Consider the following 15,438-nt stretch of genomic DNA (forward strand, 5'->3'; position numbering starts at 1 on the left):
CTCTCTGCCCTCAAACTAGAAGCCTGTCTCCAGTCCTGACAGGCCTGCCTGGCACACTGCTCCTGTTGTTACCACGTATTAATATTCATCAGACAGTTCCCCAGGGTGCGGCTTTACTCTCTGAAGAGATGACACATTTGAATATAATTTACCTGCCTCCCCTTCTTTCATTGCCTTTCCCAACGCACGCTTTTTTTATTGCCAGACAAATGTCGAGCTCAATGAAGAGCGCCGATGAAATTGATCCCTTGCGACGATTATTGCCGTAAATCACCGCGCTCCTTCCTGATCAATGAAACCATCTGTTGCTTTGGATAGTGAATCAATGACCGTAACCTTGCGGTGTTCCATTTTCAGTCCTTCCATCCATTTTAGACACCGCTTATCCACAAGGCAGTTGGAATCTTTCCCAACAGGCAGACTAGATAATTGATTATTCCAAATTCTACTGATCTCAGCTCCAGCACCTGGGTGGGGTTTAAAGTGCTGACAATGCAAAGTGAGGCCAGCAAGAGAAGCCTACTTTACTTTGGGCCTCGTTCCCGGAACGGCCTTCAGAGTCGCTCAACCTGGTCCTGTGGCCTGTTTGAACAGCTTTGAACTACAAGTCGATGCAAATACCGAGTATGAATATTCAGTTTTTGATTCGACTCAGAGCTCAGGTTTGGGCTGTCAAAATTCCGTCTCTGTTGTTGCTGTTTGTTTGAAGCTTTTCTCACCAAACACTTAGAACGATTATTGCTAAATAAGCATAGAATTGGCCTACCATGAGAGGGAAATTAAGAGCCTTGAAGAAACTAAACACAAATATAAAACACGCAATTTTGAATCAAATAATACATCAAATAATACAATCAACTCATAATTAATGGGAGACATTGCATATCCGTCCATCTACTTGCTAGCAAGGGACCATTATCGGTGCCAGTCTGAGTCAGTTTCCCAGCGAACGTCCTCGCTGCACAATTAAAAGGGGCAATAATACGAAACCATGGAAACCAAGTTGACAAAACTCACCGGTGAATCGCCGGTGTCAAATAACTCCGCCACCTACGTACATATTCTGCTTTTCCGTATAATGGTACTTTATCACATCTTTGTTGTACACATTTTTTTAAACAATGGCGCCTGGTGAATAGACTGATTGAGTACGTTTGTTGCTGTTTGTTTCCGTTCAGCTGGAAAAGAAGGAGATGACGCCGCCCTTCAAACCTCAAATCTCAGATGACTACGGCCTTGAAAATTTTGACACGCAATTCACTAATGAGCCGGTACAACTAACACCAGATGATGAGTAAGTAGCACTCTTTGAAATGTCACAACCACCTTCATGAAGACTTTTGTCTCGTCTGTGGTTTTCTTCATTTGGATAGATGTTTCACATTTTAGTTTTCTTTTAATTTGCTGTTATTTGTCGTTTAGCCTTTGCCCTCGAGTATGGCCCAATCAGAGTAGACAGTTATTAAGCCCCCCACCCACCCCCTATTTATATACCACACCTCTGCCACAATAATACCTGTGGTGGCTGGATTAAATGTGGAGTGACCTGCTCAGGAATTTTATTCATATCTACTTTGGAGCAAGCAGCAAGATGTCGCTGCATGCAGCGACTGGATTGGTTGGTGTTAACTGGAGCCTTATTAAATCCCCATCATGCTCTGAACTTATGACAGATGTCTTGTGCTCTCTTACCTTTTGAACATGTCGACGTGGCGCGCTTCTCCAGAATCATTCAGAATTCTGAATCAGAATTTTTCAAACCAGCCTTTCAGCTCATTAAACGGCTGCATCGGCATCCAAACTCACGTGACACCATTGGACCACAGCAGACATTTGGGGAGGAAAGGGTGGCTGTTGAGGAGTTCCACTCGGGTTGGGGGGGTGAACAGCAGTGGAGGGGGGGGGTCCTCTGCCAGTTCAAATAGTGGAGATATCAACCTTGCATCAAAAAGAGAGGCACATCAAAAGAAGGCGCTTGGCTCTTCGCTGCCTCTCGCACTTTATCTCCCCATCCCCGTCCGTCTCTTCTCTCTGTTACCAGGGAGAGAGGCTGATGTCGCCCACTCCCGCTACGAGGGGGTGATGCAAAAAAGCTCACCAGTCTCTCCCCTCTCTCCCTCCAATCCTGATGGGCTTGGCACAAGAAGAAAGAAATGTGAAGCACTGTCAGGATAGAGAAGGGTAAACTCTCCATGTTCGAGATTTACATTGCTACATTAAAAGCCCGGATTGCTGGGGGCTCTTGCCAAGATGCTGTGGTGAGGAGGGGGGGGCATTTAGACTTTCTATGCCAGCCCTCCGTCTTTGAAAATACAAGCCAGAGCCACAACCCAGGGAAGCATTTTTTTTTCCTCCCGTCTCGGTACTTGCTGGCTTTTGTGAAAGTCCGAATACAGAAGGAGCTCTATTGAATCTGCTTCTTACCCGGGTTCATTCATGTAGCATTGTGCTAGGCGCCACTGGTTTCGCTTTGTTCTAGTTGTGCAAACTGAATCGGGGTGTTGTATAGGAACACAAGGCTGGTTGAACTTCACCGACACGAGTGAGCGTGATGACTCACTAACCTTGCGGTGCGGTTTTAGATGTATGACCAACAGGGGGCTCAGAGTGAAACCTAAGCATGTGTGCTCCGAGAGGATGCTCGCCCCCTCCTCACTCTCAACTGCATTTGTGTGAGGAAGTCCAGGATCCAGTTACAGGTTCATTCCATCACACTGCTGTGATGGTGTGGAGCCAAGGTTAGTGCAGTGAAGTCTGGAACGTCAAATATGAGGAGGAGGGCAGGTTTATTACTCATGCATGTGCATAGACTTCGTCGTATATCAGATGTTTGAAAAGCGCAAAGAAAAAAAAATGCCTCGGTCACTGGCTTTTTCTGGAACTCTAAAGTATTTTTCTCAGTCTTCAATGTGGACAAAAGTGTCTTGTGTCACTATTAACGCCAATACATGCATCTGCGCACACACATACACACATACACGTTTTGTGGTGAAGAAAGAAAGCCAGTGGTGTTGCTAGGCGACCTTCTATTTACTCCGCCAGTCTGAACTCAACTTGTTACGGGGTTTCACTTCATTAACCTGTGATTGTTTTTGCTGATGGATGCAGCAGACTCGGGAAGCAAAAGGCACAGATTAGTCCGGACAACCGCATTCTTTCTCTTGTGTTTGGGTTCATGTTTGGGAGAGGGAAAAAAAAACAAAACATTTTATGGGGTTGTCAGAGACACACGTATTGGGTTTTCCCCTTCTAGTCTCAGCATGCCATTTTAGCTAAAAACTGCCTAACTAAACTTGGCCAGAGAAGCCAACAGAAAGATCCCCAAGATGAAATGTTTTTAGTTGTACGTTGCCATTGCAACCGTAGCCGCAGCACCCCCCCCCAAAAAAAAAAACGGTTTTAAAGAGCCAACCATAGACACAGTTGAAATAAAACTCACTGCGTCGTAAATACAAAGCCGTTTTCAGCCCACTCAGGATCAAATCATGTCTGAGACGGACCATGTTGAGATTTTGGGTTCTACGCTCCTCAAGTCACAAAGATTTTTAGTCACGTAGTCAAGCTTTGTGTGAGTGCTATTGATTTAACATGTAATGGAAAATTTTCCATCAGCAACATAACATGTCACAATGCCGAAGTCATTTTTAACGCCTCTTCTTCTTCCTTTTCTCCAGGAGTGTCATCAAGAGAATAGACCAATCAGAGTTTGAGGGCTTTGAATACATCAACCCACTGCTGCTTTCCACTGAAGAGTCTGTATGAAGAAGTCAAGGTGTTCCATCTGGGCTCCTCCTCTAGTGCGTCCGAGCCGCCGTTTCGGCCAAAAGACACCCCGAGGACGAACGGGAAATGTTCCTACTGGGATTCCTAATGTTCTGCAAGAACAACTGGCTCCATTCCTTCCGGATATGTCGTCTTAGCCTTCTTTATTCCTTTCTGTCCGTTTCAGTCCTCTCAAGCCCCAGAATGTGTCCAATTCTTTGAAGAACTGGCTTGTTCCGTGCCTGACATCCTTTTATTCCGTCGCACATTTCTGGATGAACCACAGCTTCTGTGAAGGACTTGAACATTTGACATACACTTTATTGGTAATTTGATGTTATTTTTAATCTCAATAGGAGGGAGGGGCGGGCGACTCATTTAAAATAAGAATGTATAATGATGAATGAAAATTTAAGTTATTGTGTACGATCACGTAGGTAGTCAATCCAAATTTGACGATGCCTTTTTATTGATGCAAGTGCCCCTGTTTTGCCCATAACAACTAGTCGAATTTTGCTTTTTTATTTTTATTTAAGAAGTGCCTCACAGAGCAAACAAATTCCTGTCTGATTGCACTTATGACCCACTTCAGAATACAGTAGTGTGTACTTTGCCCGGTTCTTTTTAGAGCACAGCAAACTGAGGCAATTGTTTTGTTTTGGCATCAATGAATTCCGAAGCACACATGCAGCGTTGCCAAACCCGACATCGGAAATGACTTGAGCCACCCGATATCGATTAGCGAGAACTTTTCCTTCTTTGCACATTTCATTGCAGGGTGAAGTGAGTGGGAAATTTGACAAGCAAATCTGAGTTTGTGTCACAAGCGACGAGATGTTGCCGAGGCTGCATCGTTTGGACCAGTGGTTCTCAATCGTTGGGACCCGCGTTTAACTTATTGTTGCAAAGTGTTTCACTAGCCACTGACATCATTTTAAAAAATTGTATTTTTGTATTATATTAATTTGTAAAAAGAAGCACACCACGTGATAACTGCATGTATAAAAATGAATAAAATAAAATTAAATGTCAAAATTTCAGTTAGCACTTTTTCTTAGCCACGTGAATATTTTGCATTTTTATTAAGTGCTAGGTTTGATCAGTCCTGATGATTGTGCTATAAAAACACAAAAGGCATTTGCTTGGGCTCCATCCGAAGATGTTTAAACACTCGTGATGGTTGTTTGTCTCACATTTGTTTTTTTATGTGCTGCAGTGATGTTCACAATCACAAAGTATATCAAATGAATTTCAAATGACAAGCCACGGTGTGTGTTGGCCAGAGGTTGAGCTGCACTGTGCTTGTTTACAGAGAAAAGCTACACTTCCACGTCACAAGATTCCACATCAGTCTAGGGAAGCCTCTGTATTGTGCCAAGAAAAATGTGATTGGAAATGTATACACACCTTCCTAAAATTAAACAATTCAGGGCGTCCTTGATTTATTTGAATAAAGGTTCATTCCTGCGGCAGCGATGTCATTTGAATTAGAATGTAAGTTGGAACACAGTCCAAAGCAAATACTGAAGTATACATTTGTATGAAAAATACTTCTAAGACACAAACTTGATATGAAATAAATGAAAAAGAGGAATTTTGGTGCTTACTTAGGCACCAGCTCCATTCAATTGTAAACCGAGGACCCCCAATCGTTTTTTTTTTTTTTTTACTGGCTGTCCACAACCCAACCATGATGGGTCCCAACCCACCAGTTAAGAATCACTGGTTTAGATTGCAAAGCTTGGTACACACCTACGAACAATCTGTCTTCATTTGAGCATTTCTCAACAAAGGCTCAGTTGTCTTGAAAATAAATCTCCTGCCAGATTATCTCGTGGTGTGTTTCGAGTTTAAAAACGAGTATGTGTGTACCCCGCTTAAGATGTGCCTCCATAAGCTTGCGGCAACCTCCGTTTATTGAACGCTCAACAGCACAAATACAGGATGCAGAAGGTCATTTGTGTGTACAAGATTGTAGTTGAGTGATAATGTTTCAAATGTTCACCGCTATGTCATTGTGCTCATTAGGTACAGAATTAGCACATATTTAGTTGGTGGTGTCAGAAATCAGCACCATTATTTCAATGGAATAAATCATCCTTTGTTGGTCACTGTTTTTAAATATACGCGTGGTTTTCTTCACAGATTAATCATGTACGCAATCCATTCTGGGACACTTATTGATTTATTTGAATTTTACGAATATTGGAAAAATTTATTCCATGGTGTCAAGTTCAAAATTGTTAAGTCATCCTTAGAATTGAGTTGACTTGCATCTCTGATATCAATATTTAGTAAAAAAAAAAAAAAAATTCTTAAACATTGTGTTTGTTGCTTTTCAGTGCCAATTTGTTTCCAATTCCGTCACTGCAGCCGATTGTAAATACCTCGGTGCTGGCTGGTTGTGCTGGACCAAGGTCTAGGCTTGGTGAACGTTGTTCTGGATAGTGCTAATTTGATCTTTTCACAAGACTTCCTATTTTTTCAATGTCAAAATGCACTCTGTCTATTTACAGTTGTGTTCTTACTTTTAGTCCCATACATGTGAATTCACTGAAAACACGGAACAGCCCAAGGGTCCGGGGATGGAACAGTTGTTCACAGGTGCCAGAAATGGTTCGACTCCACGTGAGCCAGATGTGAAGCAGCGCCTCCAGCTTGCCCTCCAACCCTGAACAGGAATGTCATAGAAACTGGATGGAGTCGTGTTTGGCAGGTTTTTTTTAGTTTTTCTAAACATTCTGCTGAGTTGTTTTTTTCCACATATGGCCGTTATTGTTTTGGTCATTGGTTTTAATACGCTTGTTGACAAATTGTAAGGTTCTTCATTTTTAATACATGGTGTGAATGTTTTATATAATTGCTTTTGTTGTTGAAATTAGATTAATATAGGCTGGCAGATTAATTATTCACAAATTGTTTGTTCCATTAAAAATAAGGTTTCACAAGCCCTGAAAACATGCACTGGCAGCAGTATTTTAAATTGGAGGCTAAAGTTCTCTCTATTAGCACCTTCCAAATATGTGTAAATTAGGCGTGGGCTAAAGTATGGTCATTCCTAAAACTGACTTGCATTTGAATTGATTTTACATTAAATAATCAGTTGATTCATTGTAATTCATCATTAAAAAGATTAAATTATTTTAATATTAAATGAACTGTTGTAACTTTTTTCTAACGTCATCTATGAATGAATCTGTCCGTTTTAAAAACCAAATGAGGAATGTTTGCTTCCGCCACCCTTATCAAAATGTTGCAATTTCAAAGTTGTGCAGCGCTGGTATATCTCCATCAAATCAAATACTTCATTAATCCATCTAAATTAGCATTTTCCCTTTAAAAAAAAAAAAAAAAAACACAAGGAAAATGTCTCGATTGGCTGAGAATTAGTTGATGAAATCTGACCCTTGATTATTTTATTCACTCCATAATAGGATTAATTAGTGGATCCAGAGTCAAAGGTTCTCATTTAGCTGCAGGCCTTGACATGCAGAGAGGAAGATAGCGCAAGCAGCGATAATGAAGCAGTTAGAAAGACCGTGAATAAAAACACACACAGGCAAGCTAGCACTTGGACATTTCAGCAATCCTCCTCATCTGCCATCTCATTTGAAGTGTTTCCTCCCTTGAGGGACCCATGTTGGACATTTGGGTCGCATCGCATAGCAGCGAGGAGCGGCAGAACCAAAAGAACAGCAGTGTGCTGGGATTCAAAAACAATCGTAACGTTGAAGTACATGTATACATGTTTGATTCGATTGTTATTTTTCTTCTCTGCGTCTTTGTACATATGTGTAAGAATTAAAAATAATATTGCTTTTATGTAAACCTTTGACTCTTTTACATGCTGTTGTCTCAGAATTTGCGTTTGAGTGTATGTTTGCTTTAAAAGTGACTAACGCAAGTCTCCTCTTCCGGTTTCTCTCAGCTGTTAGACAGAAAATTCAATTTGTACAATACTCCTTGCTTTATTTCTAATTACTAGCTCAAAATATTATCCAAGGTTGCCAGCACTAACTTGCTTTATTGAAACATTCATAACGTTGTGACCCTTTGCTCTTTGTCAAAACAAAATGAAAGGAACAAAATGTTCTGCATTCGTATTTTAAATTGACATTTTTTTGATGAAAGAACTGCAACCCCTTTCAGGGATCGCCCAGCTATCTGCAGGTCTTCCCTCATCACGATTTCTTTTTTAGATTTTATACCTGGCAGCTCCGTTTCCAGCATCAAAGTAATAATTTCTCATTGAAGGATTAAATAAGACGCAACATCTGAACTAATCATCAAAACTTTCATGACCACAGTGCAGCCGAATTATGGGGAAAGCTTGAACGTCTCCTGACTGCCTGCAAACGCATCACTTGTGCCCGCTGAATGCATTCCGCACATCGGGGGCTGCTCGGAGCTCACCGGCTCATGTCCACATTCATCTCTGACAGACACTGAGCCAGGTGGCCATCACGGTCCATCTGGGAGGCCCTGGGGGGACAGGAAGCACAAGATTAATGCGTGCTAAGATGAATAAATAAATAGGTTTGCTTTTCAAAACCTGGTAAAAGTCATGCAAATGTGCAAGATATTGCCAAAGACAAAACAGTGGGGTAGTTTGAGGTAGTATTGCACAAATTACTCACCCATCAGAGAAGACCAGCAGGCACATGGAGCAAGTCTTCAAATTTTCTTGAGCTTTTTGACTTTTTGTCTCACTGTCCTTCTTTTCTTCGTGCTCGTCAATCTCCATCAGCTATTCACCTTTTCATCCAGAGGTTGACTTTTTAAGGAAAAGAGTGGCACCATCGGTCTCTTTCCCATCTCTTGCTTCTTTCCTTTTCTTGCTACACCTGAGTGCCCTGCGATGGCATCGGGAATGTTGACCTTGGGCTCTCGCTGACCGAGACAGGCGAGCGACACATTGGCAATGTCCGGACCGGCTTTGATCTGCTGGACGGAGGTGGCCGGGGGATCAGGACACTGTTGGGATACTCGAGGTGCTTCAGGAAAGGGAGGAACCTCTGTGCTCAAGTTCCATCGACATTGTTCATCCGGCGCTGGTGATGTGGCTTCCTAAAACAAAAGCAGAAACACTGTCTTGTACAAAACCCAAACTCTAGTTTAAAACCCTATTTTGGAACTCTAACCCTAGTTTGAAAAGCTGACATTAATATGCAACCGTACTATGACACAACCCTAACCCTAAAAAAGAAGCCCTATCACCAGGGAATTCATGTTACATACAGAATACATACAATAATATTGCATTAATATTATTGGTTAATATTGCAATGTGTAATAGGCGTTAAACTGGAGAAGTCCCCCATTTTCACCCATCTGGGAGTGGGAGCATTCAGCCGCTTGCTGTCAACATCGCATTTGTCAGGTCATATCCAATCACGGTTCAGCTTCAGAAAAGTGGTGATTGGCAAAACATAGAGGTCACAAACATACTGTTGCAAATGGATGAGGAAGATCAGGAACTTCTTCCCAACGCTCCTCGTTAAAGTACGGCAGTGCGGCCTGAAGTGTCAAGGCCCACAGAGTTTACAGGGACTTGAGAACCGTGACCTTGAATACACTAACCATTGATAGATACCATGTGGTCGTCCTTCTCAATAATATTGCAGGCGTGTTTGAGTTTTACGTCATCGCATATATTACACCACTCTTTCGTTTGGATGTCCTCTCTGTGTACATTTCAATGGGTTACACCAAGAACACCAGTTGAAACGTAATACTTTGTTTCCTTTGTGAGGGCACACATAAAGTGGAAATGTGACAAACTAGTGGTGGGAATTTCCGAGCCCTCTAAGCTTTTGGCCAGCATGGAGACCAATGGAGATTGGCTAAGCTTATGCAATGGAAAGGAAAAGGGAACACTTAGAAAACAAAGAAGAGAGGAGCTTAATACCAAAAAGAAAAACAGCGTTATGGGGCAACCTACCACTTTAAAATTTGGTGACCGCATTTTTTGGCCAGGAACTGTATGAAATCGGTATTCCAGAAGGACCATTACAGAAGAGCTGACGTGAGCTGATCTGTTTTTCGAGCTTTACAGTGAAACAGTGGAGCGGACCGGTGGTCTGTTCCTGTGGTACATCGTGCTACGCTGAGAAAAAGACAACCAGCGCCAGGAAAGAAACCTGATGTCATTCATCCCACGTGATGCTGTTTGGTGTTCTGCTGCCATGGAGACCATGGCAATAGTTATACACCGACCGGCGCCTTTATGATCACTTGCACAATGTTAACAACCAAAGATCTGTATGGAGTATTGTGTGTATACGCTTTATGTAGTATATACTGTACACACACGCACACACTCAATCTTGTGAAGGTATTTGATTCATATCTTTTTTTTCAAGTCTTATTAAACTTTGCCTTTGATATGATTACTTCATACTATTTATTCCACGGCTCTTAAATTGCAGTACACAGTTTCAATGTCAGCTACGATGCTACTTTAGCGTAGAGCAGAATGAATTTGTTAACAGGTTTTCTTTTTCAATAGACAGGAATGGAGTTGTGGAAGTTAATGTCCTTGAGTTGCAATATGATTTGAGGAAGACCGGCAGATTGCCGTGCCGTTTAAGACAGTGGTTCTTAACCTGGGTTCGATCGAACCCGAGGGGTTCGGTGAGTCGGTCTCAGGGGTTCGGCAGTGCCTCCACTGCGAAGGTCTGAACACACCTGATTTATCGTGTAAATTCGTGATAACGCACATCTGAACAGCTCTCGCAAAGGCACACTGATTTGCAAGTATGTAATTTGTTGTGAGTTCCATGCATTGTGTTGGTTTTGTTCTATGAACAAGGTGATGATCACGCACGGCTCATTTTGTGCACCAGTAAAAAACATTTACGTCTTGAATTTGAAGTTATTTTTTTCGCTAAAGAGGGGTTCGGTGAATGCGCATATAAAACTGATGGGGTTCGGTACCTCCAACAAGGTTAAGAACCACTGGTTTAAGATGACATCAAACTAGCAGTGGAAGGTGGACGTATGGCTCCATTGATTGGTTTTGTATGAAGCTGACTCCGTTCAATGAAGCCTTCTTACTATTTGGTAACCGTGGTGCCAAACAGAACATCGCACATACATGCACTTGCCGTCTCTGCAAATGACTTTAGCATTACATGCTTATGATGACGATGTAATCTGTGCAGGCAGTTCTTGGAAAGTCTGATAATTATAGCATGCTGACGTGACAGGAGGAGTTTGCTTTACCCATCAAATTCGTCAGGGGAATGTTTTTTTTTAATTGTACGACCAATTATATTTTAACTTGATGTTGAGGTTCATAAGGATTCTCTAGCTACTTTGTATATTTGCATTGGGATTTCATGCCTGGAGTTGCAGTGACGGCAGTGCCTGGCTGGGGGGCGCCACCAGAGCAGCCAACTACAGTACTTCCCCCTTGAAGTTGAACTTGTCACGTTGAGTCACTTGGTTTGGGTTATTCGCCACCATCTTTCATTCTGACACTTCTTGTATTAACATTCGGAGAGAAACTGAGTGGAAGTAAAGACTTTGAGTTCGCGAGTCACCCTTGGCCAGCCAGTCATGCGGATGTGTCACACAATAGAGTGGGTAGCCTCATTTTTACATTGAGGGGGGGAAAAAAAGCATTTGGCTTTTAGAATAGGCCCGCACGCGCGCGCGCGCACACACAGGCGCACGCACGCAGACACACGCGCGCACACTCAAAGAGATATGCATTCTTCTTAACGCTATGTAAGATATTCAATCTGAAACCAGACATGAATTCAAAGCTGTTAACATTTTGTGCAGTTTTGTCCACATATGGTCTCCAATTTTTTTTTTAAGACATTTTCTATTATACACGATTATGTACAACTGGCCGATTTAGAACTTGAATAGGACTGTCACGATTCGTCCACGGTTGCTTTTTTATGTCTGTTACCATGGTTTCTGTTCGCGTCGCCCCTCCCCTCCTGTGTCACCTCAATCAATGTAACCACAGTCACCTACCTCTTGTTACCTGTTTTGTATTTAAGTCCTGTCTGCCCTTCACTCCCTGTCGGATCATTGTCGTCGTCATGTCTTTACGTCTGTAGTCTTCTTGTCTCACGTCCAGGTCAGTCAGTCCAGTTATTGTTTTGTTTAGTTGTGTCAGTTTGCCTTTTGAGTTTGCTCAATAAACCCTGGTCCAAGCTGGATTTGGTCGCCCTGCTCCATCCGTTCCATGACAAGGCCTACCGTAAGGACAGAAGCTTCGAGCGTACTAGGTCAGATACAAGTCGGTTAATGGACTTTATTTTTCTGTATTGTGTATATTAGGTAGACTTAAAATTCTGATGGATGGATGGATGGATGGACGGATAGACAGATAGATTGCTGCCTGTTTGCGGGCCAAAGCGAGGGAGTGGAGGCTTGTCCCTAGAACAGCCGTGCCTGCAGAGTCACTCACATTCCTGGCTAGGATTCAATGACTGAGCCAGACACACAAACACGGAGGGGAGGGGAGCGCGTGCGCGTGACCGAGAGACGCAGACTGGGAGAGAGAGAGCGAGCGAGAGAGAGGAGGAGAGAGAGAGCGAGCAGGGGGAAGAGAGAGAGAGCGAGCGCTCATATCCATACAGTCACAGTGAACTGCGGGGGCCGTCGGAGCGGTCCTCGAGAGCGGAAAGAGCCGCTTAAGTTGGATTTGAATCCAACTAATATCGACTTTCGACAATCGCTTTTCATTTGTTTTCGCCCTTTATCCTACGGAATTGGACGCTGGGAACTTTTTGTGGGTTTTTTTTTTGTGGAGTTTGGTAAGCCAGCCCCATTCTTCTATCCGACATGGACTTTCTGAGAGCCGCTTCAGAAACCGACTGACCGGTGTTCCTTCACTCTTCACGGGAATACAGGCGTGAACTTGCCCACGGGGACTTATTTTTTTTAATTATAATTAAATGTTTGATGAAGTGCTTCAAAGTTTTGGCCAATTATCGGACGCGGTGGATTTATCCGTCTCAAGCGCGACAAGACGCTCGTGGTCCCGGGTCGAAGACAAGAAGGGTGTTCGCTGGTAAAGTTGCGGGGAAAACATGGAGACTGTAAGTCGGCAGAGCTTCCAGCCTCATCCGGGACTGCAACAAACTCTCAAGCAGTTTCACCTCAGCTCTATGAGCTCTCTAGGGGGGCCGGCCGCCTTTTCTGCCCGCTGGCAACATGAGCTTCTTTTCAAGAAGGACGGGAAGGAGCCCGAGCCGGTCCTGCAGCATCTGCCGCCGCCAGTGATGCCCGGGCCGCTCTTCATCCCGTCAGACCGCTCCACGGAGAGGTGCGAGACGGTCCTGGAAGGCGAGACCATCTCCTGCTTTGTGGTCGGAGGGGAGAAGCGGCTGTGTCTCCCCCAGATCCTCAACACGGTGCTGCGGGACTTCAGCCTGCAGCAGATCAACTCGGTGTGCGACGAGCTGCACATCTACTGCTCCCGGTGCACCGCCGACCAGCTGGAGATCCTCAAAGTCATGGGGATCCTGCCCTTTTCGGCGCCCTCCTGCGGCCTCATCACCAAGACGGACGCTGAGCGGCTGTGCAACGCGCTCATCTACGGGGGCGCTTATCCGCCTCGCTGGAAGAAGGAGGCAAGCAGCGGAGGAGCGCTGGAGCTGGAGCTCACCGAGAGGAGCTTCAAAATCTACCACGAGTGCTTCGGCAAGTGCAAGGGCTTGTTCGTTCCTGAGTTGTACATCAGCCCCAACGCAGCGTGCATCCAGTGCATGGACTGCAGACTCATGTACCCCACGCACAAGTTCGTGGTCCACAGCCACAAGGCGCAGGAGAACAGGACTTGCCACTGGGGCTTCGACTCGGCCAACTGGAGGGCCTACGTCCTCCTGGGCCAGGATTACACGGGGAAGGAGGAGAAGAGCCGCCTGGAGCAGCTCCTGGACGAAATCAAGGAGAAGTTTGATTTCGCCAACAAGTACAAGAGGAAACTATCGTCCAGGGTAAGTTGGCCAACTTGGCGTGACTCTTTACGTGTCATTCAGAAAAGAAAAAAAAAAAGAAGCTGCGATCTATTTTAATAAGGTGTCTGCCCACATTCTTAAAGTGACACTTGCTGCAGGTTGCACAATCTATGTCAACAAAAAATATGTATTTAATCAACAAGGATATAGAAAATGGATGGGTGTGTTTTTTACCCAACAATCCCCCAAATTGGAAAACAAATGGAAAACTGAGCTAATGCATTGGTTGTATGTGTGTGTTTTTAATGAGTGGTCATCATTGGCATGTTATTACTAATTACACCCTATACAATGAAGACCCTAAAACACCTTTGGTGGCAATAAAGTCATTATCTGCAGGGCGAAACACCTCTCAGGCTCAGTTTTATTGAACCTTACTGTAAATACGATCCCATTTACCAACAAATGCCTCACAAGGACTGTGTAAACGCAAGATCTAGTTGAGGTGAAATGAAAGAAACCACTTCTGATGAAATTACATCTTCCTCTGCACGCCAGTGGAAAACTTCAGTTTTAACGTTGCTTTGTATCGTTTTTGTGTGTGCAATCTTCGTTGGCCGGTGTTATGACTGTAAGAGCGTGCATGTTGCATTTCATGCGAAATGATTTGTGACAGCGCATTTCTTTCTCGTTTTACTGAAATAAGTGGCTATTTTTGTTTTATATCGCCAACTACGGCGCTCCAATGTTGACGAGAAATGTCAAATATGAGCAAAATGACAGACGTGTAAAACTCGATGAATGCATTTTAATGAGACAAGTGATGTGCCGGTAGGAGGAGAAAGGGAGAAGTTTGTGTGGGAGATTGATAAAGGAATCCCACCCCCACCCCACCCCCAGGAAAAAAAGACTAGTGATGTCATTTGCATGAACTGTTACACATGAATGGGGTTGATGAAGCAGGGTTTAGAAGTATTGTGGTGGAAACATAATATGATCCCAACAAAGGGGAGCATTCAGCAAACATCGGGCCCACCCCTCCCCCAAACATCCACCTACCCCAGGCCAGCAACCCACCTCTGACACACACACTGGTCCTCCCCCTCCCTTATCTACCTTTTCCTCTGGTCTGATTGCCACCGAAGTAGACTCGTGGGGCAAAACACTCGGTTTGATCAGAGCGAGAAAGCAAAGAGTGTTTGGGAGCATCTCGTCTCTTGTCCCGTACAGAAGATTCTCTCAGAGTAACATGGCAAAAGAGAGAGAACTGCGAGAGACCCTCCAAGTCCCGGAGAGTGCCAGAGTCCCTGCCATGCATGGTGAATAGCCACTCTTGGCACACACGTTCATTCAAGCTAGAGTGGGCACACCTCAAGGACCCCACTTTCGAGGGCCTCTTCGAGTTTTATACAAGAGCCCACAGGGCACTCGAGTGTTATGCCAAAGGCTCATTTGCTTTTTAATCTGACTCCTTTACCCCCCATCCCTCCAGCACCTCGTTTCAAGAAACGCTAATGAGGGAATACATGCTGGGTAGGAGTTAAGGAAAATTGCTAAACTTACGACAACAGAGCTCCCCTTTGTCAGCACATTTAAGCAAAGATGAGGCACTTTGAAAATGTTCTTGGAGCGTGTGAGCAGAAAGTGCCAGACTATGCTGCTTTATGCCTTTTTAGCTCCCGAGGAACGCTGTCATCTGTGTGCTGTCAGCAGCGGAACTCTACAGCTTCTGTGAATATTAATGAGTCTGTTA

At 44.0% G+C, this 15,438-nt stretch overlaps 2 protein-coding genes across 6 annotated transcripts in view; both read left to right on the forward strand.

The window, feature by feature from the left end:
* The window catches only part of prkcz (protein kinase C, zeta), a 36,974-nt gene extending 31,090 nt beyond the window's left edge, over positions 1–5,884 (forward strand). For 3 of the 4 annotated variants that reach the window (XM_049752413.2, XM_049752415.2, XM_049752414.2), the window contains 2 exons: positions 1,179–1,294; positions 3,675–5,884. In XM_049752413.2, coding sequence (XP_049608370.1) covers positions 1,179–1,294; positions 3,675–3,762 — 204 coding nt within the window. In that variant the 3' untranslated portion in view covers positions 3,763–5,884. The remainder of the gene's footprint in view (positions 1–1,178; positions 1,295–3,674) is intronic. The other variant, XR_007488164.2, reaches the window with a different exon arrangement.
* Positions 5,885–12,085: 6,201 nt separating this feature from the next.
* The window catches only part of skia (v-ski avian sarcoma viral oncogene homolog a), a 47,222-nt gene continuing 43,869 nt past the window's right edge, over positions 12,086–15,438 (forward strand). Inside the window, exon 1 of one of the 2 annotated variants that reach the window (XM_049752309.2) lies at positions 12,086–13,724. In XM_049752309.2, the coding sequence (XP_049608266.1) occupies positions 12,816–13,724 (909 nt within the window). In that variant the 5' untranslated portion in view covers positions 12,086–12,815. The remainder of the gene's footprint in view (positions 13,725–15,438) is intronic. The other variant, XM_049752310.2, reaches the window with a different exon arrangement.

Source organism: Syngnathus scovelli, chromosome 2 (genome assembly GCF_024217435.2).
Source record: "Syngnathus scovelli strain Florida chromosome 2, RoL_Ssco_1.2, whole genome shotgun sequence".
Taxonomy (NCBI): Eukaryota; Metazoa; Chordata; class Actinopteri; order Syngnathiformes; family Syngnathidae; genus Syngnathus; species Syngnathus scovelli.